The following is a 27,041-nucleotide window of genomic DNA, read 5'->3' on the forward strand; positions in this document are numbered from 1 at the left end:
ATAGATATATGACGAAGATTATTTGAATAAAGGAATACAGCGTTTGGCAACAGCACTCGTAAATCGGTGTACGGTCTCCTGCAGTAGCGCCGACAAGGCACACCTATGCAGGCATGCAGATACCGCCCGCAGTCAGCAGTGCAATGGGAGATCGATGCGTAGCTGGGCTTCGCTCGCGGTGCTCTCAGCTGAGGAAACTGCGCCCGATACGTCACGTGCAATGCATTCTGGGACAGATAGTACGAAGGGCTGCTCGCGACGGATTCGAACATGAAGAATTATCTTATTTTTAAAAAAAATCATAGTAAATGTATCTGATGGTCTTTTCTCGTCGGGAAAAGGGTAATAGGTTCATGAAATATTGTTCTTTACACACGAAGCGGCTGATAATCGTCCAGACTTCCCCTTTAACCCTGTATGTACCCTACCACTTAGTTAAAAGCTTGCTAACATGTGCCACCAGCATGTTGTAATCCATCCAAACTTTGAATACCCTAGTTGCGGATTAGCAAGCCTGCTGTGATGTTGTAGCAATGTGCCTCAAGCCAAAAGAATGCCATAGGGACACAATAGGAATTAGGGGGATTAGGTAATCTCTACTCATTGACAATTAGTTTCCAGACATTTGTGCCAACTGGCGAAGAAAACACTCCATTGTGTGTGTGAATTCCGAGAACAAAGCACAGTAAAGGTTGAACAATTGAACATTGTGGAATTTGTACTTATTAGTGGCGTTCTTACCAATAGTCCTTGTCCCACTGACTTAGTATTTTTGTAATGATTTTCATAGGAAAGAGGGTGAGGGTTGAGAGACGTAATGACCGTCTGGTTGTTGAGACAGTTGTAGGTACACAGAGCGAGAGACTCAACTTTGACTGTATCTGTCATGCCTGGTGTGTTTGTTATTAAACAAAGATTAGTGGAAAGCAAATGAATCAGACAGGAAAAGGATGTGTGCTGATATCAGTGAATTTCAATTATTGAATTACCTTTGACAATGTCTGCTACTCTATCCAAGGTGAGAGATGGTTCAGTCTAATGATGTCACAGTATGTCACCTGCACTATTTGTGTCATTTAAAATAGCACCATATTACCTAGTCTCACACAGGAGATCAGGAAGCCCTAAATACTGTATACGCTATAATTTTCGCGTACATAAATTTTCCGAATTGCCGCCGTCACACATTTTCGCGAGTGGTTAAATTCGCGATTGGGGGACCAGAGAAAATATGAAGTGGCAAAGAAAGTGTGAATTTTTAACTTACTACCAAATAAGAATGATACTAGTTATACACTGCATGAAAAAAAAAAACTTACCAAACTCTGTGAACTAGTAAGTTAGAATTCAACATTTTTGAAGTGATTAAGTCCATCGCGCTAGATTTCTGACGAGTGGTCCCCTTGCGATAATGGATTGGCTCTCTACAGTATTCGTAAGTAGACGTGACGTGCGTAAACAAGCTTAGCCAGTATGGTCTGTTCGGTAAGCCGTGACATGGTATACTAGTACTGAAATGTTCGTATCATCAAGGCAAGGGATTCATTTTGGAAGGTAATATTTTCGCGTGTTGTTAATTTCGCGAATAGCTCCCGACTCGCGAAATTCGCGAAAATAAAACCCCCGTGATATATATAGCGTATACGGTAATTGAAATGGTTGTGTTAATTGTCTGTCAAAAGATACTTAACAACAATGTCGGAATTTTGGAGCTTTGGCCGGTTATTTGTTCCATGTTCATCGTGTCACTGCCAGCAACCAGGGACAGCCTGGTGGTAGCGTCGCTGCCCGGAAAGTAGTAGATGACAGGTTCGAGTCCCACTGGTTCCTTTTTTCCGACATGTTTGTTAATCTACAGATCAGCAGTTGCGATCTTAACAAATTTCATATGAAGAGGGAGACAAACTGAAGAAACTCAGGCCTGAAAAGATATTTTCTAACCATATAAGGTAATTGTATTAAAGGGTAGTGTGTTAACCCGTTGAGGACGAGTCCCGAGTATACTCAGGCGAGTGTCTATGGGAAATGCGTGTTATAGCAAAATCAAACCGTCCTCAACGGGTTAAAGAGATCAGATGGGAAGTCAGATGCTTGTGTTATGTAATCAGTTTGGTTCACTAATCAACAATTTTACCTGGAAGTGAAAGGCCAAAGGAGAAATGAGAGTTCTTGATATCATGCATGAAGTAATTATTCAGCCCCCTCTGACCAGCGGGTGTCCAGATAATTGATTTTGCTGGATAAGAGAGATATGCTGAAATACAGCACTTTCCAGCTTGTCATGCTAGGGCTATACACATGTTAACACCAATTTACTAATGTTATGATTATCTGTTCGCCATGGCATGATTAGATGCATGGCAGACTAGTTTCTTAGATTTTATTCCTTTACTCAAGCTAGTGAAGATTATTGACGTGAGATTTGGAGATTTTGAGTGTCAGTTTTGAGTATTGCCCATCCACTCAGTGTGAGATGTTGTTCTCTCTCGTTTCCCTCCAGAGGGCCCACATTTTGTGGTGGAGCCAGAGGATGTAGATGCCACGGAGGGGAACAATGTGTACCTAAGCTGCAGAGCTAGGGGTGACCCGGAACCAGAGATCATTTGGATACATAACAGGTGAGTTGAGACTTGCACTCCTCACTGGAGACTGTCAGCACAGTTTGATGTATGTTTCTACAGTAAACATTTCTCCTACAGAGGGCAGACTTTAACATGGCACACGAATTGACAAAGAGGAAGCTAAGTATTTCCTGCATTTCAAATTGCCTTTGTTTTCAAACCCTTTCTAGCTTTCGGATATATCCCTTTAACCTGACCAGACCATGACATTTCAAAGTTCAGGTGGTGTTTATGCATCACTTAATATTACCTACAAGATTTCCATATCAAAACTTGTATGAATTGACCTGAAAATTGAAACTTTTCAAATCCATCAGGAACACAGCAAAGAGACAAGAGGACATTGAATGGAGTTTTGCCTCTTGGAGCACACTTTAGGCATACACAAAACCTTCATATGAGAATGCACTGTCAACATTGAGTATTTCACAGTGTCAAAGTTTTTGGTCAATCTTACACTTCGCTGAACTAATGCAGAAATGTGAATATTCATGGGAGATATTGAAACATGGACAATGTTCAAAATTATGAATGAGTGAAGTTTACTGAAATTTCCCCAGATTCCAGAATTAATCCAGGTTCTCCACTTTACAGTATTGCAATTTTACACTCTTACTGTGGCTTTACGGTCTGTGCCGTGATGGTCAGGTAGGCAAGGTTAGTGTGGGGGAATGGGGAGGGTACGGCAACACACTACAGACAAAGTCAAATTGATATTAGGCAGGATTCACAGAGCCCTCAAAGCATAAACTGAACTTTTTAAAAGCTGTGTTTAAAGCAGTCACTGATACCACATTTTGGAACCATAGAGTTTGTATTCATAGAGTGTTCATTGAACCCTCCGTATGACCCCAGTCAGTGAACGTCTATGGTATTTAGTCTGTGAGGTGTCTGCCAGGACGGTAGGCTGGATTGTAGCTTCTGTAGAGAGAGGACTGTCTGCCGAAGCTGCCCACTCCATTCCCAGAATAGCAAACAAGGGAGTGATGACATCTATGGGAAGCAGGCAATTTAGATGAGTGCTGAGATGTGAGAAACGAGAGGAAGACTGCCAAGAAGTCACGGCAGGCGGAGAGCGTCTTAGACCAGAGGTGGGGATGTACAGCCATCATGGTAGGCGGAGAGGGTCTTAGACCAGACGTGGGGATGTACAACTACCTACAAGTCATGGCTGGCAGAGTCTTAGTTCAGAGACTGGGACATAGCAAGAAGTCACAGCTAGCAGAAAGAGAGGTTCTCAGATCAGACACTGGGATGTTACTAGAAGTCATGGCTGGAAGAGTCTTAGGAATGTACCTACTGTAGAAGTCGTAGTTAGCAAAGATAGTGTTTCATAATAGATCAGTGACCAGAATGTAACTTGAAGTCACAGCTAGCAGAGAGGGAGCCTTAGATCAGAGACTGTGGACTTACCAGCTGCAGAGTTTGCCGACTTTGTGTCAGATTTCATTCCTTGTGTGTCAGGCGGAATGGAGGAGACTATAGCTTAAATTAATAACTTCTGCCTACAATTGAATATAGTGAATCTAAAATGACAGGTGATATACTGTGTGTGATGTGATCAGACACAGCTTACATTCAGCCTCTCTGTTCTAACTCACTCTGTGAGATACTGTCACTTACTGTGAAGATCAGAATTTAAAGCTGCATGGTAATCATCTCATGTGTGTAAGCTTTCGCTGGAATTTGTGTATCTTTTATCTTAAAACTGCTTCATTATTATCGGCTTACAGTCTGTGATACAAAAGACAAGAGAGAAGATATTAAGTTAATGACTCATTTGGATGGACTACCATTTAACTGCAGAATCTCAACTTAATTTACATTTCCATTTGTTTATAAACAGGAAGACACAAATAATAAACAGTATTAGGAAATGCCCCTGTAGTATACCTGACAACCATCTCATGGTAGTTACTTTCTCATAAAAAGTTGTCATAACTAGATTTCTAATTCGTGCATAAGAGTTATCCTAAGATATTGCCACGTATAGCCAGTGAATACCCAAACAGGTGGTGAGTTAGCTCACTTGGTCCACGTTTGCCTCACGATCCAAAGGACCTCAGTTCAATACCCAGGTCCCACTATAAAGCAATGTTGTGTGTAATCATACCATCCCCTCTAGTAAGAGGCAAAACACTCTGTCCCTTGGGTATGACATAAAATTGAGGTCCCGTGTGTGAGAGAGTCACATCTCATGCACGTAAAAGATCCCTTTTCATTCATTCATCGCAAAGAGCAGGGTGTTTAACCTGGTGAAGTGGTCCGGCCTCACATCCAACTGGACCCCATGGAAGACCAGCTATTGCAGCTGAATGTGGGCTATCCAGCCATCTTTTTAGATGGAAATAAAATAACAAACATTACAAAGTTGATATCATAGACCAAGTGAGGACCATTGTCATAACTGAGTACACGTGGCACAAAAATCCAAGCACACCTGTTTTATACAGGGTATACTACAGTACTGTGTTGTCAGCAGCCCTGATACATACAATGATTAGCAAAACCTGCAAGGACAGGTGGAAGTTATCTGTAATAATTGAGAGAAGAAGATATTCAAGTCAATGAAGTCATTGAGCTAAGGAAATGTTGTGAAGGATGCTTGGTTTTTGCAGGTCAGGGGTTGTTTTAGCCAGAAAGTCACTTTTACCTCATAAAACCACGTTGCAAGAATTCACCAAGTTGACTAGTCGTAGAGTGTCGTATTGATCAGGAGTTGTCATCATCACAAAAACCAGTCTCAGTAAATCACCTTGTGAGGTTTATTAGTATCACAGAGAGAATACATTTAGTGTGACTTTTATCAATCAACACATGTGATTATTGATCCATTAACCTCAAAAGAATTTCTATTGATTTCAATGTCAGAAACTATTTGTGAATACAATATGAGATCAGACATTGACAAAAGTAACTTGCTCTAAGCCACAAGTTGAATCACCATACACAGCATGTTTGTCCACACATAATTCATTAATTGTATTCAAATGTTGTTGATGAATGTTATAGATAGAATACTTGGCACTGTTTCATTGTTAACAGAATACCGCAACCTTCCACCATAAAATGCAATGTTGGTATAAAGACCACATGGTAAGAGAGGGAAAGAGATGAAAATCTGCTTTGTGATCATATCTTGCACATTTTGACATGTTTTAATAACATTTGTGATATCAGTGCTATGAAAAGGTGATATATTACAATACAATGTACTTGACAGTGACATGACAGTGAACTGAGTTATATCAGTTTAGAATAATGAACTGGGAATATCAAGCCCTCTTTCAAAGTTTGTTTGGGCTTTTTTAATCATCCATTCTCTATGTGTGTGTATGTGTGTGTCTTCTAATCCTTATGGGTTCATCTTGTCATTTTAACCCGTTGAGGATGAGTCCCGAGTATGCTCGGGCAGGGGTCTATGGGAAATGTGTGTTGTAGCAAAATCAGTCCATCCTCAACAGGTTAGTTGATATCAGAAAGTAGAAAATTAACGGAAATCAGAGCATATGTAATCTATTATCTGTTTGTGTCATTCAGACATTTTTCAATGACATCTGAAAAAATCTGTTAGAATAAGTTGGAAAATTTGAATATTGGTAAGCAAACAGGTTCTTGGCCTATGACTTAACAAACGAATAGACCTGTGAGGTATTTATGCCATATTATAGATGTGGTGTGTCATAAAACTAGGCAGTGAAGTTTACCACTTGGTCAAGTTCAAACCAACACAGTGGCCTAGATGGAAATTAAAAGATGGCAGTGTTGAGAAATACATCCGTATATAATGCATGTGTTGTAATATAGTGATTGGAGCTTAAACTGAGAGTGTGATAAGTCAAGTCTGCTTGTTGTAGGCTACTTTCTCCTCCCACTGGTGCTTCACTCCCTCACCTCTCACGCTATATCACCTTCAAGGGACTAAAATAATCATGACATATGTCTGTAGGAGATAGAACATATCAGACGAATTCTAAGACAATAATGGAGCCTACTCAATATCTTGAGATTCAGCTGGGGTGCATCCCTGGAGATGCTGCAAGTTTATTGCAAAAGCTGAGCATAGGATTATATTAGTAAAAAAGAATAAATCAATTCTGAAGTGGAATGAAGCAGAAGTTCTGTTTTTAAATGACAAAGAGATTACTGCAAATATGGCAAGACTGCTGCAAAAATCCCACAATTAGTAAAGTTTGCTGATGATGAATACATATTTAAGTCTTTGTAGATATGTTGTGTCTACAACAACATTCATGACAAAGGGGAAGTTATGTCAGATATATGCTACAACAATCACATGATTGATTCAGTTATGTGTCTGTACCACAATCACTTTACCAAGTAAATTGATTCCATCAGCTGGCATGCAATAAAAGTCATACAACTAAATTCAGTTCAGAATTCTAGTTCATCCCAGTCCCTCAGGGAATAAAAAACACAATGGTCATCAGTGGTCAGTGACTGACAATGGAACAATGACCAATGGTGGTCAAAGAAGAATGTCCATGAAGAAAATTTGATGAACATTGGAGTAGATACAATTTGGATACTTGTGCTTGTACTTGTATTGCACATAATTGTTTGGTTGATATTCATTTTACAGGATGAGTAATGAACTTACATTTTGTATTTTTAGTGCAGAACATCAGAAAAGTATTCCCACAGTGTAATTTGCTCAATACACACAGACAGTGATCAGACAGAACCACACTAAGTATCAGTAAGAGTGATGACACTAGAAGCACAATCACTACCACCACACTTAACAGAGTCCAAAACTTTTCCCCTGTGAGACAGAAATTTTAACTTCAGTCATCTGAAATGTATTGGCAATTTAAGTTGAATTTAGCAACATGGAGACTATTGATAATTATTTGACCACAATAAACAATGGTACATGTTCAAAATAGGGCTCAAATAAAAAAGAAGAAGAAATATTCAGCATGGTGGAACTGTACCAATGAATAGTAAAACAATTTATAATAAAAAGATAATTACTAAAACACAGGAATGTGGTTTTTGTAATGTGATGTATTCAAGCCAGAAACACTGGGATCCACATTTCACATGATAGAATAGATGCTTCATTCCACACTAACAATCATCTGCCACACTTTCTCGATACTGATATTGGACCTACTGGCTCTCTGGGTCTTTTCCTATTTTTTTTTTTAAACCTTAATCATAACGTTGATTTTCATTGTGTTCCTACCTCAATTTTATGTGTTGCTCTGCATGGCAAATGTTTTGTATGCTGGCACATTACACATTCAGAACAAACAAAAAAAGAAAAAAAAGGAAAAAAAAAGATAATGAACCTTCCAAATTTTGTGGTTACCAACCCACTGTGGACCTGCCAACTCTTCCTGATTGTGAGAAGTCTCCCTCAATCTTTTTTTTTTCATCCTGACAAAATGGGAGAAAAAAGTTCCCTGAGTTTGGCATGACAATGTATCATTGTCCTCTAAGATGCATTACATCACCCCCATATCCCCTTGGAACCACCATCAATTCAAAAGTGCATGTTGGCTGAACAGACATGCCTTTACCAGTGGTACATGTACTTCTGAAGACAGGGTATGGACCATATAATATAATTGGTCATGTTTTTCTTGATACCCTTGGGTTATAACAAAGCTGGACTTGACATGCCTTTCCAACCACAATCCATGACTTAGCAAGATAGGGGAAGAGAGCAGGGTAGTCACAAGTCACTAACAATATTTCCCATGGCCCAGACAGTGGGTAGACATGATTAATTTAGAGGAAAGAGAAATTCAAAGATAGACAGATAAACAGAGAGACAGAGAGACAGACAGAAAGAAAAGAAGAGTGGAGAAAAAAGTGAAGTGACTGACATATCATGTAGGAGTCACAGAAGTCATAGGACGTTCTCTTCTACCCAGATATACAGGCAGTGTACACGTACCCTGTTAATACTCATCTTCAAATCCATATGAACTCAACTATCATTAGCTGTTTCTCTTGTTTCAACTGTGGTTATCACTTTACTTGATATTGCAGTACAGCCTATTGATTTCTTGTCATAGTGAAATCTGAAAAAAAAAGCAACAGAGGAATTACAAATACATGCCGTAAGAGATGTATGAGAAATGTTTGCTGTTGTGAAGGCAATGTGTTTGGAAAAAGTATTGAAGACCTGTAGACTTGATCTCACACACAAGTTATGTATGTTTTAGGTAGTCTTAAAAACCAGGCCTGTCAGAGTAGTGGTATCCTGTATCCCTCTACAGTGTAATAGTATGGCCAGCCTGATTTCAGTACAAGGTGTTCCCTGGGACTGAGGATGAAACTACTGACAGGCATTTTATTCAGTCAGCATTAAAGATGCCAAGTCTTTCTCAATGGAATAATTGGTACCTCTTCATTTCTTGACAAGAAAAACCTCCCTTAATTGGGAATGATATTTGAGATGCATGGAAAATTATGTAAAGATATAAGATCTGCATGATTGCTCTGTGGAACCCTGCTGATTTTGATGTGTAAATGTTTGCCTTGCATGACCCTCATTCTGACAACAAATCTTTATAATTCTTGCTCTATTTTGATGTGTGTCATCTTCCTGGTGACTTGGTGATCTTCAGCCAAGGTGGGTAGATGTGACACAGTGGCGGATCCAGAGGGGGGTGCACCAGATGTGTGCCCCCTCTTTATTTGTTGTTTAAACAAAAGAAATAAAAAGAAAAAAATGAGATGAAACCCGGAAGTAGCACCAGAAATATTGTTTGCGCCCCCCTTTACGGAATTCCTGGATCCACCCCTATGACATAACCACCGGCCTCAGAATGTCATCCTAATGTCTTTCAGCTGTCACGTTGCCGTCAGTCATGACTCGCTGGGTCTCGACTCCAGCTGAGATGCTTTCCGCTGCCATGACATTTCCTCCTCCAAGCGATATCAGTCAGCGTAACATTCTCTACGTCCTCGGGAGAGTTTACTGTATCTCCTTCACCACTTGTCAGTGGGAACAACAAAGACTTCTTGACTGTTATGTGATCCAGATCTATCTGATATGTTGCTTACACCATCTTAAGGAAGTTCCTTATTGAAGACAGTCACATTTTGTGTCATGACCAGCTGGTCTTACAGGCTCAGACCAGGGAGGTGGCTCCTTTACAAACTGAGGCCATGTGGAGTTATTTCCGTTGTCTGCGCAGATACCCAACCATGTTTTCATCACTCCATTTAAAGCTTGGGGGAACTTGTATTTTGAGCTCACAGAAGACAGTATGTGAATCTTTAATGCTGACAGACTGAAGAAATTTTGTTTCTCTAAAATGCTCTGATGATTTAGAACATTGGCTCCTCTGATTGCTTTTAGCATCACCCTGTTTCCAGGGACGAGACTTTGAGGATGCTTAACTCCACTTAGCTTTCTTTCCAACCCCTTTTCCAGCTTAGCCAAATATTTGGATCTCATCAACATATCATTATCATGATGATAATGCATGAAATTTAGACACATGCTTAGTGACTGATCGGTTTGCAGGAATATACACAGTGACAGTGTTGGGGGCACCATATGAAAACTATCCTCTTTCATGCAATGAAGAGAGGACATTGGGCAATTGCAGAGCGTTTTACAAGTTGCCATGCCTGGCTAAAACCTCTGTTATTGTAGAAATTAGACTTTGATACTCTGAGTAATAAATATTTGTTCAATTTAAGTCATACAAAGTGACAAAAGTGCGGCAGTAAAATGTTTGATCAAACTTGTTGTCACAGCATTTCATACACACTGTGTAGTGTAAAATGTTACATGTTGGATTTGAAAGCGAAGATTGTAGATCTCATGAAATATGCATACCTTTTGATTTGAATAATGAACATGAAACAAAACAAATAATTTGTGTGTGTGTATTTGTGTCTGTCTGTCTGTCTGTGTGTGTGTGTGTGTGTGTGTACAAACAATGAGATCTGTTTTAAAATGACTTTTCCTTGGGCTGCTTGCATTACTTATTTACTACTATTGTAATACCATAGTACTAATGGTTAGGAGAGTAAACTGATCTGTGTTTGTCTCTTTTTTCCTGTTGGCAGTAAGGAAATCCTACCAAATCGTGGGATTGACAATAAATACAACATTCTTGAAGATGGCACACTGATGATCCAGAATGCGAGTGGAGATGATGAGGGCCAGTATGAATGCATGGCTAGGAATGCACTGGGTGAGGCCAAGACTAGTCCAGTCACCCTCCGGTACTTTGGAGCTCCAAGTAAGTACTTGTCAGAACATACACAACATCTTGGACTATGCAGTTTATTGAACAATGACTGGGAGTGCAAACACTTTGAATCATTGGAAATATTTGTCATAGTTTTCATATTTGCACACCAAGTTGTTGAGCTCTTGTCAATCATTGTCTTTCATCACAAAGCAACCAAAGTTAGAACCTGTTATGCATGTGAAGCAGGCTTTGATGGGATAATCAGGAAAAATGTGATTATGAAACTAAGACTTTTCCATATACCATATAAGATGAAAAAAAGGACGTATCTTCTTGGCAGCTTTTCCAGGCAAACAAGCTACGTTCTAAAGGATTTGATGCAGTGAAGTGCTACTCAGTGATGTATTTAATTATCACAAATGAAATTGAAGTCATCGTAATGAATTTAAGCAGTAATCCATTTTGGCCTATCTACATGTATTTTGTCTGTTACCATAGCAACACCGACTCTAGACCAATGTGTCAGGACTTATTACAGCAAACTTCCTTTCCTTGCTTTCTTGATAAATACATGATCTTTTGTAGTCAGTTTATACGAGAGTAGAAGACTGACATGGATGCCTACGACTGAAAACTATATTTTATCTGACACAAGACCAAAATTTGAGTGTTTTCAGATTCCAGACTCCAGCTGAAGGGCTATCAAGAGGGAGGGCAGTATTATGAGTGACAACATGGGGGAAAAATAGCCCATGGCATGGCAGGACTGAGTTTGCAGTCTTAATGAAAAGTGAGTCCCTGTGCAGGGGCGGCCGACTTGGAATGTCAGATAAATGTCTCTAAGTGAGACGTATCTTACAGAACACTCTAGTATTACAAACCTTGTTTGGGACCAGATTGTAGCGAGATGCTCAGGAAGGGGGGAAAAAATAAAAATTTGAAAGGGATTTAAATGGATGATAGGACAAGGGGTTTTGTCAAAACATCGCCAGAAATGTGAAACAGATGTTTGCTGCGTGGCAGTGTAGCAAACATACTTTTTTCATCCCCTATCGTCTCACACACCATAATCCAATCTTAATAGCAGCCCAGATTCACACAGTATAACATGCAAAGAAGGAGGAATAGTGCTGAACTCAACCAGGAGGTTGACAGTGTTGATATCTTCAGAGAAAAAAAATAAAACCTGTCAAGCTGCAGCACCTTAAATGTCACACTTTCTCACTGGACAGTCTTTAGTGACTGGCATGGCTTCCTTTGAAGTTTTCTCAATCTGATTTTGAGCATGACTGGCAGACAAATTATACAATCGTCTGTAAAATTGGGTCCAGTCACCACAACTCAGACATTCCAGTCATGTTGGCATTAGTCACCATGGTGACGTATTTGACCCTCAAACTGGGTTATACAGAGGATGTACAGTAATCTAATTGATGTGAGTAAGGAAATCAACATTAATACTGTTTAGATTGTATTATTGTGGGGGGGAAAAAGTGGTGTATATTGAAGAAAGTTTCCCCTCATAAAACCACTCATCAATGATAAAGGAATTGGAAAGAATAGATTTCCGGTGATAGAAATGAGATTGGCTGGCATTTTTTTCCCACCCTCTAGGTGATCAACTCCCACAGGATTTAGTAGGCATGTGAATTGTTGTATAGCATTTTTGTTGTTATTGTTTTGTTTTTTCTGTGTAACCTTATGTTATGTCCTTGTTAATGAAAAAAAAAATGATCCAATGTCATCTGTATTGCTAAATGTCAATGTTGTACGTGTACTTTATTGCTAGGGAAGTACAATTGTATTATCATCCTGCTGTGAATGGACTATGTTGATTTCAGTGGCTGTGGTCTGTAATTGTAGACTGGTTCATTCAGATTTATTTTGTTATCATAATGCCACTGATAATGAAAGACAGTCAGAAGTAACGACAAAGTCGGAAGCCAGTGTATGCTCAGGCATTAGGTTTAAGGCCAGTAAAACAGTTTTACTGCACGGTACTTATTGGAGACTGTGCCACCAGACTGAAAGCAATGTATGAAGAGTAAAGCTGCAAGTTAAAATGATTTAGTTACAATGTCATACTCTCTTAGTCTGCAGGTATGTGAATTTCCCGTTATACTTTGTCTTGGGTAGATGCTCGATCTTAAGCCCTGCTTCTTTTTCTTTCATTACTTTCATTATTTTCATTTGGTCCTCTAACTTCTGAGAGGTGTTTATTCCCCCCCCCCCCCCCTTCAGTCAAAGTGTGGTTGATGTTTGTAGAATTCCTGCACACATCATTTTAGACTTCAATGATGTATTTTTTTAGATTATTTTTTTTTTTCACTTAACATGATACCAGAAGAATTCTGTATGCATTTGATGCTGAATTGTATTGAGATGATCACAGGATAAGGGATCAAGGTCAAAGGTCAAACACAAGACATCCCATTCAAGGCATGGCAAACCAATTTTCATGCAGTGGTCATTTGTATACAATGGCCATTTGTGGGCAGTGCAACATTTCATCTTAGAATTTGGCCATACAAACAATCAGTCATTGTTGCAATGGTGATGAATGAATATATAGCTAGATACATGTACGATATGACCATATGACTTTGTAGAAACAGGGGCCCAAATTATTCTCCAATATTGGCCAATCCTCAAGATCTTATTATTGCACTGCATGCATTCTGGAGAATGCCACAAAGTAAAATATTGGAGTGGCTTCCTTAACACAAAGAAGATATTATATCATCCATACCGTATGACTTTTTGATTCGCGCTGAGTCATGTCGTTGAGTTAAGTTAATGAAAATTATTCTTATTTCAATGTTAACAAAGTAATAATGTAAATTGGGGACAGACAAAAAAAGGACATATTTGCCAACTTAAGCGGTGCTACTCACGTAATATCTCATTTGCATTTGACATACACAAACAAAATATGATAAATGTGGAACTTCAGATTATGCTGTATATTTCCAAATGTTTTTTTTTTCTCGTTTATATCACTCTGTTGTGTCTTATTATTTTCTTTGTTGTTTTCTCTGTGTCCTCTTATATATTGATTCATGTTATACCATGGTAATTGTTTTCATTTGTATCTATATTTTGTTGCAATACTGATTCTGTGAAGTTTACATATGAATTTTATCAGACTGATCTCTGCTTTTCAATCCTCAGTGTAAACTTGTTTTGAAGTTTTTGGCTGCACATACAAATCAGTGTGTAAATGTTTGGGCATTTCTTTAGAATGGAGCAAAATAGGTAAAACAAAGTAAAAAAAGGTAAAAGTTCTCAATAATCGTATTTGACTTTTTTGGTTAATATTTGACAGGAGCACCAGTCTTCACTTTCTTACCAGAGGACGTTGAGTACCGAGAGGGTCAGTCAGCGGTCATTCACTGTGCGGCCAATGGCTACCCACTTCCTGCTATATCATGGAGCAAACAAGGAGCCGATGTCCTCAATGATGCTAGATTTAGAATCCTCTCCACTGGATCTCTCCACATCTCACAAACTCGCTTCTCTGATGCCGGGGAGTATCGCTGCGATGCTACTAACAATATCGACTCGCTGTCAGCTACGGCTTCCCTCACTGTTTTAGGTATACTACAACTACATATGTACTTCATATGATATGTCTGATACCTCCTTCATGTAGCAAAGGACAGAGTACCTTGTTGCTGCTATGAAATCTTGGCCCAATACGGCTTAACGTATGATATACCCTGATGCAGTCAAGCTTGTCCTCTTATACAGTCAAACCTGTCCCCTGATACAGTCAGACCTGCCCTTGTACAGTCAAACCTGTCCCCTGATACAGTCAGACCTGCCCTTGTACAGTCAAAGCTGTCCCCTGATACAGTCAGACCTGTCCCCTGATGCAGTCAAACCTGTCCCCTTATATAGTTGGATCTGTCCCCTGATACAGTCAGATCTGTCCCATCAGCTACCTGTATGCATGATCACATGTGGCCTGTAAGAGAGGAGAACCCTCAGGAGTTATCTACAGAGAAAAAAAGTGATTATTAATGATTTCATAGTTTTCCAAAATGCATTCTTTGTTTTTTGCATGTATCTGTTCAATTCATGTGAGGATCAAAATTTTCTCTCACATCCTTCAAGGCAGATGCTGTCAATGTCTGTATGGGAATTTGAAAATTAAGAAAAAAAAAATCATATTTGGCTGAATTATTACTTAAAAACCACTGAGTTGATTACAGTACTATTTTGTTTCATTTACTGACATTTAAGAGGTTATGACATTGTACTCTCAGTAATCACAGCTTGTATGAGTGAGAGAATGTGATTGGTTAAGAGACTCTTATACTTTGTGTCCCAACAGTTCCTCCAACTTTTGAGATATCACCACAGCCTCACTCAGCCATAGAGGGCAGTACAGTAGAGCTTCACTGTCGCTCACAAGGTTACCCCATCCCAGTCATTCAATGGAGAAAGGAAGGTAAGCCTACTATCACATCCCACTATGTTACACTAGATCTTCAAATAGAATACCCGCACATCAATCACTAAAATCAGCTCGGATGGATTATTCAGCACTTATCGAACAGCTAATGTGCAGCTCAATATGGCCAGCTTATCATGTAGCGTAAGTCCTTTGATGGCAAAATGATGTCTTACATGTGTACATGGTATAGGTCCCTACATGTTCTGTGAGTGCTAACTCTACCTGTACATGGCATATTTTCATGAGTGTAGCGGTGGTATCTAATAAACCTGAAACTACTTCATTATCCATTGAGACACAATCTAGGTTTGTTTTATTTTTATTATGTTTTTTGTTGTTGGTTTTTTGCCCTAAGAAGTTCCTTATTTTATGTTCTTTAGAAGTGCACAGACTGTTTTCACTTTCAAATTACAAAGTGGTTTTGATTTTTGATTTTTGATTTTTGTTATTATTATTATTTTTTTTTTTTTGGGGGGGGGGTTGAGGTGTTTAAGTCTAAATGCCTTGCGAATGATGATTGATCCATAGTAGATACAACTGTAAACACAAGCTTGAAGGAAGCAAGGTGTAAAAATTTGAACTTAGACTGCATGTTTTCACAACATAGATGAATCAGTCGCAGTGACATATGTAAATCAGAATGAGTGAGAATCACCTTGGAAACCTGTTAGTCCCTTAAATGTTACTGAATGTTCTGTTTGGTAAACTGAAATAAAAAGGAATACACTTTGTACACCAAAAGCTACTGTGGGGCTGTGAAAGAGAGGGGCAAAGAGAGTAGCAAAAACATTGATTAATAGAATGATATCTGTTTTTTTTTTAAATAATATTCTGACAATTCTAACAATTGTTAGGTGATGATGTCATCACTGTATCGAAATTGCATACGTGGCTGTAACGATATCACGCTATCATAAAAGCTTTCAAGATTTTGAAATTCTGTAACTCTCTTTTCACTGTATCTGATTGTAGTAAAACTTCACTGTCCTGTTCATTATACCCCCGCCAAACGAAGTTTGAAGGGGGTATATAGGAATCAGCGGACGGTCGGGCGGTCGGGCGGTCGGGCGGTCGGGCGGTCGGGCGGTCGGTCCGTTGCAAATCTTGCGTCGCGAACTACTTCCTCAGTTTTCAACCGATTCCCATAAAACTTGGCACAGATGTGTGCCTTGGGTTGTAGATGTGCAAGACGTATTTTTTGACAGTACCCAAAAGTACGTTGCCATGGTAACGGCATATTATGGGCAAAAATGGGTACAAATCTTGCGTCGCGAACTCCTCCCACAGTTTTTGATCAATTTTTATGAAATTAGGTACAGATGTTCATCTGAATATGTTAATGTGCAAGACACATATTTCCGCAGTGGCAAATAGTGCGTTGCCATGGTAACGGCATGTTATTGGTAAAATATAGGGCAAAATGCTTCATGGCAAAACTGCTTCATCAGTGTTCTTCCAATTCTCATGGAATTCATATTGAATGTTTGTCTTAGGATATAGGTCAGCATGACACATTTCTTGACAGTGACAAAAAGTATGTTGCCATGGTAACAGCTCACATATTATGAGCCAAAATGATGGAAAATTTTGTGTTGCAAACTACTTCCTCAGTTTTTGCCCAATTTCCATGAAACTTGGTACAGATGTGTGCCTTTGGTTGTAGATGTGCAAGACGCATTTTTTGACAGTACCCGAAAGTACGTTGCCATGGTAACGGCATATTAATGGCAGAAGATCAAGGAAAGATCTTGCGGATTTAACTACTTCCTCAGTTTTTTGACCAAAGCTTATGAAATGTGGCACACACCTCGATCTTGGTGGGAAGATGTGGAAGACATATTTTACGGACGTGTCGGAAGCTGCGTTGCCATGGTAACGGCATATAAATGGCAGAAGATCAAGGAAAGATCTTGCGGATTGAACTACTTCCTCTGTATTCGACTGAAGCTCATGAAATGTGGCACACACATTGGTCTTGGTGGGAAGATGTGCAAGACATATTTTTTGGACATGTCGGAAGCTGTGTTGCCATGGTAACGGCATATTAATGGTGGAAGATCAAGGAAAGATCTTGTGGATTGAACTACTTCCTCAGTTTTTGACAAAAGCTTATGAAATGTGGCACACACAATAGTCTTGGTGGGAAGATGTGCAAGACATACTTTTCGGACGTGTCGGAAGCTGCGTTGCCATGGTAACGGCATTTAAATGGCAGAAGATCAAGGAAAGATCATTCCTTGGGTAAAACTGTCGTCACGGGGCGGGGGTATTAATCACCTTAAGTGATATTTCTTTTAAGTTTGCTCTGTTACAGAAAATCAACTTGAGCAGTGCGCAGATTTGCTCCTGCAATGCACATTACACAAATTTGTTGCATTAATTTCTGATTTAAAAAAAAATATGGTCTTTGCTCAATTCCATTGAAAGTCAGTATACAAGGATTGGTCATGGACAAAACTTGTTAATCAATTGTTTCCAGGTGGAAACTATTTTCATATTAATCCACTCTAGTTATAGCTTTGTCCTTAAGCACTTTTCATCTTTTTTTTCTCTCTTATTCCAGGAAATGCTCTTCCTGATGACAGGAAGTTTCTAATCCTAGCCTCAGGGACTCTAAGGATAGTACGGGTTTCTCAGGAGGATGCTGGGAACTATGAGTGTATCGCTGTCAACAAAGCAGGCCAGCGACAAGCCACAGCCCAGATTGAGATCAGACCTAGAGGTGTGGAAGTCACTCCGTGCTTTTATACTCCTATCTCATTGTCTCTCATATATCTATCTATCTATCTATCTATCTATCTACTTAGTATCTATCTATCTATCTATCTATCTATCTATCTATCTATCTATCTTTCTATCTATCTATCTATCTATCTATCTATCTATCTCATCTATATATCTATCTATCTATCTATCTACCTACCTATCTATCTATCTTCTTAGTATATATCTGTCTGTCTATCTATCTATCTATCTATCTATCTACCTATCTATCTATCTACCTCTCTATCTATCTATCTATCTACATACCTATCTATCTATCTACCTCTCTATCTATCTGTCTATCTACCTCTCTATCTATCTATCTATCCATCTATCTATCTATCTATCTATCTATCTATCTATCTATCTATCTACTTAGTATCTCCATCATCTCCAACTGTCCTTTCACTCTCTGCCATTTACTTGTTGTTTGTTAACATTTTCCCCTTTGTGATTAAGTTGTTTGTAGTCTGAACTACTGTCTTTCGTGAAGTATCTTCCCCAGCAGAGAGACACTAATAGCAGCAAATTAGAGGATCTCAAATTGAGCTGTAAGTCACATGATGAGCTCCTCAGGAAGGACATTTTTTCATCATCAAACAAGTCAAAGAGGGTTCAAAGGTCACTGCCCATGAGACTTCAACTGGTTTTCAGTTTTCCCATCTAGGACTGACCCATGGTCACTTTGCCTTAGATGGAAATTAATGTCTAGTACCATAATCGCTGTTAGGGCAAGTTATGTCCTGTTACCTGTTAAAATGACATCCACTTTAATGCGCCCAGAAATATGAACACTATTGTCTGCGTCTGCAATGCAAATATTGACCAGCTAGCTACAAGTTGGAATTTGAGGTCAACAAACTGAATATGTCTGCCATATTAAAATGTCATTTGTAATGCAGTATTACTAAAAACATCAATCCAAGTCTCCATGGCTTGATGCTGTCAATTCCACTCATGTCTCCCTCTCCAACTTACAGATGTCTCCCCATTTTATCAGTTTTCAAACTCTGACACATTCAATTGTAGATGTAACTATAATATGCCAAGGCTGCTATTGTTCTCAGGATTGTGCATCACCTTTTCAATCTAGACCTGTAACAATCCATGTGGTAACTTTCTCTGATTTGGTCGAAACTTTGTGTTTGATTAAATCAGATTGTCAGTTTGTGTGTGTGTGCATTGTCGTAGAAGTCTCATCTATGATGTCATCTCTTTTTCTCTTATAGTCCCACCTGTGTTCACACAGTCTCCAAGTGATTTGACGGTGGTTTCCGGGGCGATGATCCGTCTACCCTGCTCCGCCTCCGGTGATCCCACCCCAGTCATCACATGGACCAAGGATGGTATTCAGATCACAGAGAGTGCTAAGTTCTCCATCAGTGAAGCAGGACACCTTGCCATCCATGATGTTGGGTTAGATGATGAGGGACGCTATGAATGTGCAGCAAGGAACACCATTGGCTATGCCTCCACAGCGATGGAACTCACAGTCAATGGTCAGTCATGTCCATTCCTCTCACCTGACACTTTGTCTGTCTTCTCATCCATTCCGCCTCTTTTGCTTGTTTTTTAAATTTTGTTTGAACCCTCGTTTTCTTCGTTGATTGGCACACAATTTTTTTCCGTTGGCACTGATGTGAGGAAAATTAATTGTCAATGGATAGGATTACTTAATCCCCTAATCTCCCAATTGTGTCCCCATGGCCTCCCTGTCCCAGCTCGTCAGTGGGCTTAATACTAATTTTACCACCAGGTCAAGTTTGGATGGATGACTGAATGCAAACCAAAAAAAAAAGTTTGGCAAGTTAAGCAAAATGTCTGAGTGCAGAAAGAGTTAAGGTATTCCCTGTAGCAGTTTGATTTAAAAGTGGTGGTGCTCTTAAAAAGATTGATATACTGTAAAGCAAGATATTTTCATGGCATAAATTTTTCATGAATTGTCACTGGCATTCAAAGAACTTTTGTATGCATTATAATTCCACGAATCGTGGCTCTTGCAAAATTCATGAAATTAAAATGCATGCGAACATTCCTCATTTGTACGATACATTTTTGTCACATTTAGTATTGAATATCAAATAATATATAATATTTACTAATCTTACAGAGTAAATGAATTATTCTATCACTGAGTGAAAATAATAATGACATTTAGTTTCTTGATAATATATTTCACAACATGGACTTGGAACTCTTTGACCATATCTGAGTGCAGTTTAGGAAAAATATTGTATGTTTGTCTGTAGGGTATATTGTATAAAGTGCATCAGAAGTCTTCAATGGTGTTTTCTACTTTTACCACAGTACCTGTATCTATACGTGAGGGTGATAGCTATGTGAACACAGCTATTGAGGAGGCTATACGGAACATCGATGCTGCCATCAACGAGACTAACCGTGACCTCCAGGATCGCAAGAAACCACGAACTCCCCATGACCTTCTCACCCTCTTTCGTTTCCCGTCCATGGAGGCCATGAGCATCGCGAGGGCAGCAGAGGTTTTTGAGAGGACGTTGGAGCTGATTCATCTTCACATTGAGGCAGGAATGAGGGTGAACCTGACAGGAGTGGGTGGGTTTTTCCTTCAACATACACACCCACATGGTGCTGTAGTTGTTGTAATAACATGCAATAAGAGAAACTCTGAATGATTGAAACTACCACAAATAAACATCAAACTAACATCACAAACTAGCATCAAATATTAAAATCTAAACTAAGATAATTGAATGTTATTCCTGGAATTGACTTAGTTTTAACAAGAACCTTGTATTAGTAATTACTATGGTAGTGAGTGTTTTATGCACAAATGCCTTTGTAATGCAGTTTACACTCTCTTTAACCTGTTGAGGACAGGCTAATTTTGCTACAACACACATTTCCCATAGACCCGTGCCTGATAGTGATTATACTCAGGACTCGTCCTCAACGGGTTAAAAGTAAGGTCATTCTATACAGTTTTATTTTGCCGTGTTTTCATATAATGACGAATTGGTAGTTGGATTAGAGATCATTTTTGAAAAGTGCATTTCTTGAAAAAGAACAAAAGTGACTTGTCTGATGCTTTTTGTGAAGCCTTGTCATCATACATGTAATGTGTTATATCTTCATTATAAAGACAATCATAAATTGAAGACAGAGTTTTGTAATTATTTTTCAGTGATTTCTAACAGAGGTACATACAGATTTGTACATTTTACATTTAATCAAGATATTGCTATAACAAGAGAATTGTACAGGAGTGATGTTGTTCCCTGTATCAGTGAATGTGAGTTTGAATTACCAGCAAAGGGTGAATTCTGCTGTGTATGAAGCGTATTTGAAAGCCTGTACATTGGTTTTGATATCTCCATTATATGGAAAGGGAAGGGTCCAATATGTGAGATGTACATTTTTTTTAGTTTGTAGAGTGAGATGGAGACCATTTCATTCTCTGGCATGTTATTGTATGTACTAAACAGTTTCATTCTGTGAAGCTGTACTTGTGGTATTCCAAACAGTTTTTGAATTTATAATGATTATGATGATTTATTCATACAGTAAATGTAGGGATGGTATACTGCTGTGTCACAGAAACCACCACTCTTCTTTAACTGTGAATCTCTTGTTTGTTCTTCCATCCAGAATTCACCTACAATGATCTGGTCTCTCCCCGCTTCCTGAATATAATCTCCAATCTATCTCAGTGCACAAGTCACACCAAGATCGTCAATTGCTCAGATATATGCTTCCATAAAAAGTATCGCTCCTTTGATGGGAGTTGTAACAACCTGCAGCATCCCGAGTGGGGAGCGTCACTCACCCCCTTCAAGCGACTGCTGAAACCAATCTATGAAAATGGTTTCAATACTCCTGTTGGATGGAATACAACACTTCTTTACCATGGCTTTACAAAGCCTAGTGCCAGACGAGTGTCGTCCCAAATAATCTCTACCACTGAAATAACGTCCCATCAAGACTACACCCACATGTTAATGCAATGGGGACAGTTTTTAGATCATGATATGGACTTCACCGTGATGAGTTTGAGTAGAGCACGATTCAGCGATGGTGTAGAGTGTAAGGACACCTGTGAGAACCAGGTGCCATGTTTTCCCATTCAGGTCCCAGAAGGTGATAACAGGATCCACCGAACACAGTGTATTGAATTCACACGGTCCAGTGCAGTGTGTGGCAGTGGTAGTACATCGGTCTTCTTCAATCGAATTATGCCCAGAGAACAAATCAATCAGATTACGTCGTACATTGACGCCTCCAATGTTTATGGCAGTACTAAAGAGCAGGCAGACAATCTCCGAGACCTGACTAATAACTTTGGCAGACTCAAAGTAGGAATCCAAGTAGAGTCAGGTCGATTCTTGCTCCCTTACAACCGAGACACACCCATCGACTGTGACCGTGACGAGGATGAGAGTCCTATCCCATGTTTCCTTGTTGGAGATTTCCGTGGCAATGAACAACTTGGACTACTGTCTATGCACACAATATGGATGAGGGAACACAATCGCATAGTACAGAGGCTGCGTGAAATCAACCCCCACTGGGACGGGGAGAAACTCTTCCAAGAGACTCGTAAAATTGTTGGAGCTGCCATGCAACTTATCTCCTATAGAGACTGGCTGCCTAAAGTCCTTGGTCCATATGGTATGGAGAAACTAGGCAAGTATGAAGGCTACAACCCCAACACAGATTCATCCATCTTCAATGCCTTTGCTACAGCTGCCTTCCGATTTGGCCACTCCCTTATCCAACCTGAAATCAAACGGCTCAACGCTTCTTTCCAGCCAATCTCCCATGGCAACCTCCCACTCCACCGAGCCTTCTTTTCACCATACCGCATCGTTGATCAAGGTGGTATTGATCCTGTTCTTCGTGGTCTCTTTGGTACTGCAATGAAGCTGAACAGGCCTGAATCAATGCTCAACACTGAACTGACTGAACGTCTCTTTCAAATGGCTCATGAAATTGCCCTGGATTTGGCTGCTATCAACGTTCAGCGTGGCAGGGACCATGCTCTTCCTGGATACAATGACTGGCGTGTCCTTTGTAACATGACAGCAGCCGAGACGTTTGATGACGTCAGTACAGAGATCAGAAATCCTTTGGTCAGACAGAAGCTGCAAGAAATCTACGGTCACCCAGGGAATGTTGATCTCTTCGTGGGAGGACTTTCTGAGGATAAAATAGAAGGCGGGCTTCTTGGACCAACGTTTACCTGTCTACTGGTGAAACAATTCCACAGACTCCGAGAAGGAGATAGGTGAGTATTCAAGTAATTTTGCCATTTTATGTATGCAGTGCATTTTCATTCTACGGTATTTGCTACATTTTCAGTCACAAGTGATCATTTATAGTAGTACTGTTAATGTTTGACAATTGGATTCAGCTGCTTTGATGGTGATATCACAAGAAATTTTCTTATACACCACCTGTAGATAGATTGATGCTATATCAGTATTTCTCTATGGAAACAATATACTCTGAAATAACCATTACAATGTTTACATACGATAATGATACTGTAAGTGTGCACTTTATTTCCCATGAAGCCTATAGCATTTTGATGTAGGATTTGTCGGATATGTGAACTTTATTTTGGTTTCATTTCAAGGCGCAGGTGTGCATAAATAACGTCACTGCAGTCATATTCATTTATGATGGGCACTCCATGTGATTCTTTTTTAATTGAGAAAAAAAAAGGCAGAGTAGTGATGTTGTTATTTGCAAAGAAAATATGAAGAATGATGACCTTATTAGTGACATATGATCTGCATGTTTCAAACATTTTATGCCCTGTGCAAGTACAGTGGAGACTCTTTATGGCTCATGGTATTTCCTTTTTTGTTTCAAGGTTCTGGTTTGAGAATCCCGGAGTGTTCACCCCAGAGCAGCTGACTCAAATCAAACAGATCTCCCTGGCTAGAGTCCTGTGTGACAATGGGGACTCCATAGACCGGGTTAATGCTGATGTCTTTAAGATGGCAGACTTCCCCACTGGCTACAAGAAGTGTTCCAGCATTCCTTCCATGGATCTACGGGTTTGGGCAGATTGTCCAGAAGGTTTGTAACTATTTTGGTCTTACAGCCACTTCACTAGAAAGGATAGATTTGAAGTGAGGTCTTACAATTATGTATCATTTACCCATGTGTGAAATTGACAGTGTCGTTTGACAATGATTTAAAGAAATTGTCAAGAAAATTCCACAAAATTTCATTTTTTTTTTAAAATGAAAAGTGCACCTTCATCACATTTGTTACTGACACTTGTTCAGGGTAGTATTATCCCCCTTGCCTTTTGAAAGAGGTAGGCTAAGTGCTTTTTTAATCAGGCTAGAAAATTAGAATATGTTGAATTATCTATCTGTATTGTTTGTTTGTTTGTTTATTTGTTTGTTGTTTGTTATTTGATATCATAGTCCATATGTGACATCATAGATTGTTGTAGTCTTCTTATCCAGCACTGGCTGTTCAAAAACTGTATAAAATTCATAACATTTGAAAGGACTGTCCCATTTTCCTCAAACTTCTCTGACATGTTGTACTAATATTTCTGTATTCACTCAGTCCACATACCTAATGTGTTCGGATTTCGTTCCCATTTAACATTTTGTAAAAGTACTGTATTGACAAATCATTGTCCAATTACAGTGCACTCCCGTTACAACGAACACGGTTATAACGAAATTTCGTTATAACGAAGTAAATCTTCTGGTCCCAAAATTATCACCATTAAAGTCTATGGTACAAAATTTGCTTATAACGAATACGGTTACAGCGAAATTTCCGTTATAACGAAGTCTTTTCCGAGCGCCACAAACAAAGAAAAACAAAAGAAATGTGCTCCGTTATAACGAAATGCGAATTGCTTTCGAAAATACGTAGCGGAACAAGCATTTATAGCGTCTCTGCATGGGTGAACGCTTCACACCACTGTGTGTTCGCTCCTTGTGTCACGCACAGTTTCTGAGGGGAACTTGCGTTTATTATTGTAATACAGTTATCCCATCACATTTCACATAGCTTTCCAGTGTATGATGAGTATTCAGCAAACATAATATGATATATATACGTGGTTCCTTGTTTACGTTATGTATTGTATTTGTTCGGTTATAATGAAATTTCGTTATAACGAAAGAAAACTGCCGGTCCCGAGCATTTCGTTATAACGGGAGTGCACTGTACTTTCCAGTATTGAAAGTTAATGTTTTACCATATGATGAATTGTTCAGCATGTCATTTTATGTAATCCCTGCAGAATCTACATCAGTACCTCAGTCCTCGTCCCGATCACGGCGCTCTGTAGAATACACAGCCCCATCTAAGCCCACTAAAGGAGTGAAGATTTCATCACCAGAGAGTAAGAAACCTCCTGTCGTCAAACCCTCTCAGACCACATCAGAGCCTGGAGCCTCTGGTCAGGGGATTGAGGAGAGGTTTGCTGCTCTTGAAGCTGAGATGGCTGAGACTAGAAAGATGATGGGTGAGATGAAGGCAACCATTGGAGACTTGTCCAAACAGGTAAGGTCAAAGGTCAAAACAAGCAGAATGAAATACATGGAGTCCATTCAAGGAAGAGGAAGGAGAAATATTACCATTACCTTAGAAATTCTTATAAAACCTTTTCTGATTGTATTGCTATATGATTCCCTTTCTGGGGGCTTTTTCTTTATCTGAGGAGCAGGGATGAATGTATTTCTTGAAACATGGAGCCATATTAGCTTTATCAGTATATTACATTGTTTTGTTTTTGAAGATGTTAGATGTCTCTCTTAAATACAGAAGCTTAAGTTATGACTGCACCTTTATCTCTGATTAGTCATGTAGGATAGTAATTCAAATGTGTGGTAAACACTGTTGCTTTCTTATATTGCAGTGGAGGTACAATGTAAATTCAATAATGTGAACATGTAAGAAAACAAAAAATCTGCTTGTTGCAAGCTTTCATCACCATTTCCTTTCCATCAATGTCCCACAGGTTCGTCGTTTGAAGAGAGATCTGCGTGACAAGCAGCGTGGGAATTGATGACGAATCCTCACAGATGACCAGATCCAGGGGACTGGGATGTCTCTCCTAAACAAAATATGAAAGAAAAAGAAAAACATGCAGCAGGAAAAATTCCTCAGCTTCATCGTTTGCAAAGTGGCATTTATCCCATGTACTTGCTTGTAAGCCTTAGGAATGTATGGCTAGTGTATGTGAATATGCAATATCACATGATGATGTTCAGGCTTAGGTAAAATATTCTTTCAACCTTTCACAATGAACTTGTCTGTGTCCTAAGATTTTGGTTTTAATGTCAGGTTTTTAAGATTCTACAAAGGAAAACCCTTTGAACTGTGATATTGTCTGCTGGTCAACCAAAGATAAAATCTTTATCTTGTAAAAAAGTACATTGAAATTATTTTCTGTGGACTGGTGTCCATGTGCACTGACCTCCCCTTGAAAAATGGGAATGGAAAATGAACCATATGAATTCAAATACCTAGATCCCATTACTGATACTATGATACTAGGCTCATATGACGCACAAGCACAGAATGAAGATAAACAATGATGTGGTAATGACAGGTGCAGCATATTAATATTTACACACAGACATGTAACAAGCAGTCAGGATATCATATTTGTATGGAGGCCATAGTGATATCATGTCCATCTGTGTTAAGTCTTCTTCCCAAAGATATGACAAATGGTTGTGTGCAACAAGTCTAGTACAAGACCAGGATTAATTATTTGTTAATATGTAAGTTATGGGTGTAACATGCATTTGTTTCTGCTGTGACTAAAATCTGATTTGATGCTGATTTGTGTACTGATATTTTTTCTTTCATCAAACTAAAGAGCTCTGTGTGATTGGTACAGTTAATAAGGCCTGCAGAAGATAGCCATGTCATTAGACAGCTTAATACATACTGGCTCATTCTGGCAATGTTTTATAGGCAAAGAGGCTAGTGTTTGTGACTATCTTGAAAGGAGTAGTATTTTGTAATATAGTGAAGATATTA

General features: G+C 39.2%; 1 protein-coding gene across 1 annotated transcript in view; it reads left to right on the forward strand.

Moving 5' to 3' along the window:
* The window catches only part of LOC139727807 (peroxidasin homolog), a 113,653-nt gene extending 86,840 nt beyond the window's left edge, over positions 1-26,813 (forward strand). Inside the window, exons 6-16 of the mRNA XM_071638786.1 lie at positions 2,501-2,618; positions 10,683-10,858; positions 14,136-14,405; positions 15,147-15,263; positions 17,833-17,991; positions 19,262-19,531; positions 20,340-20,606; positions 21,660-23,295; positions 23,887-24,095; positions 25,291-25,553; positions 26,011-26,813. Coding sequence (XP_071494887.1) covers positions 2,501-2,618; positions 10,683-10,858; positions 14,136-14,405; positions 15,147-15,263; positions 17,833-17,991; positions 19,262-19,531; positions 20,340-20,606; positions 21,660-23,295; positions 23,887-24,095; positions 25,291-25,553; positions 26,011-26,058 — 3,533 coding nt within the window. The 3' untranslated portion in view covers positions 26,059-26,813. The remainder of the gene's footprint in view (positions 1-2,500; positions 2,619-10,682; positions 10,859-14,135; positions 14,406-15,146; positions 15,264-17,832; positions 17,992-19,261; positions 19,532-20,339; positions 20,607-21,659; positions 23,296-23,886; positions 24,096-25,290; positions 25,554-26,010) is intronic.
* The last annotated feature ends 228 nt before the right edge of the window (positions 26,814-27,041 follow it).

The sequence above is a fragment of the Diadema antillarum genome, unplaced genomic scaffold, assembly GCF_040938485.1.
Source record: "Diadema antillarum isolate AM-2024a unplaced genomic scaffold, OU_Dant_1.0 seq00000152_RagTag, whole genome shotgun sequence".
In the NCBI taxonomy this organism is placed as follows: domain Eukaryota; kingdom Metazoa; phylum Echinodermata; class Echinoidea; order Diadematoida; family Diadematidae; genus Diadema; species Diadema antillarum.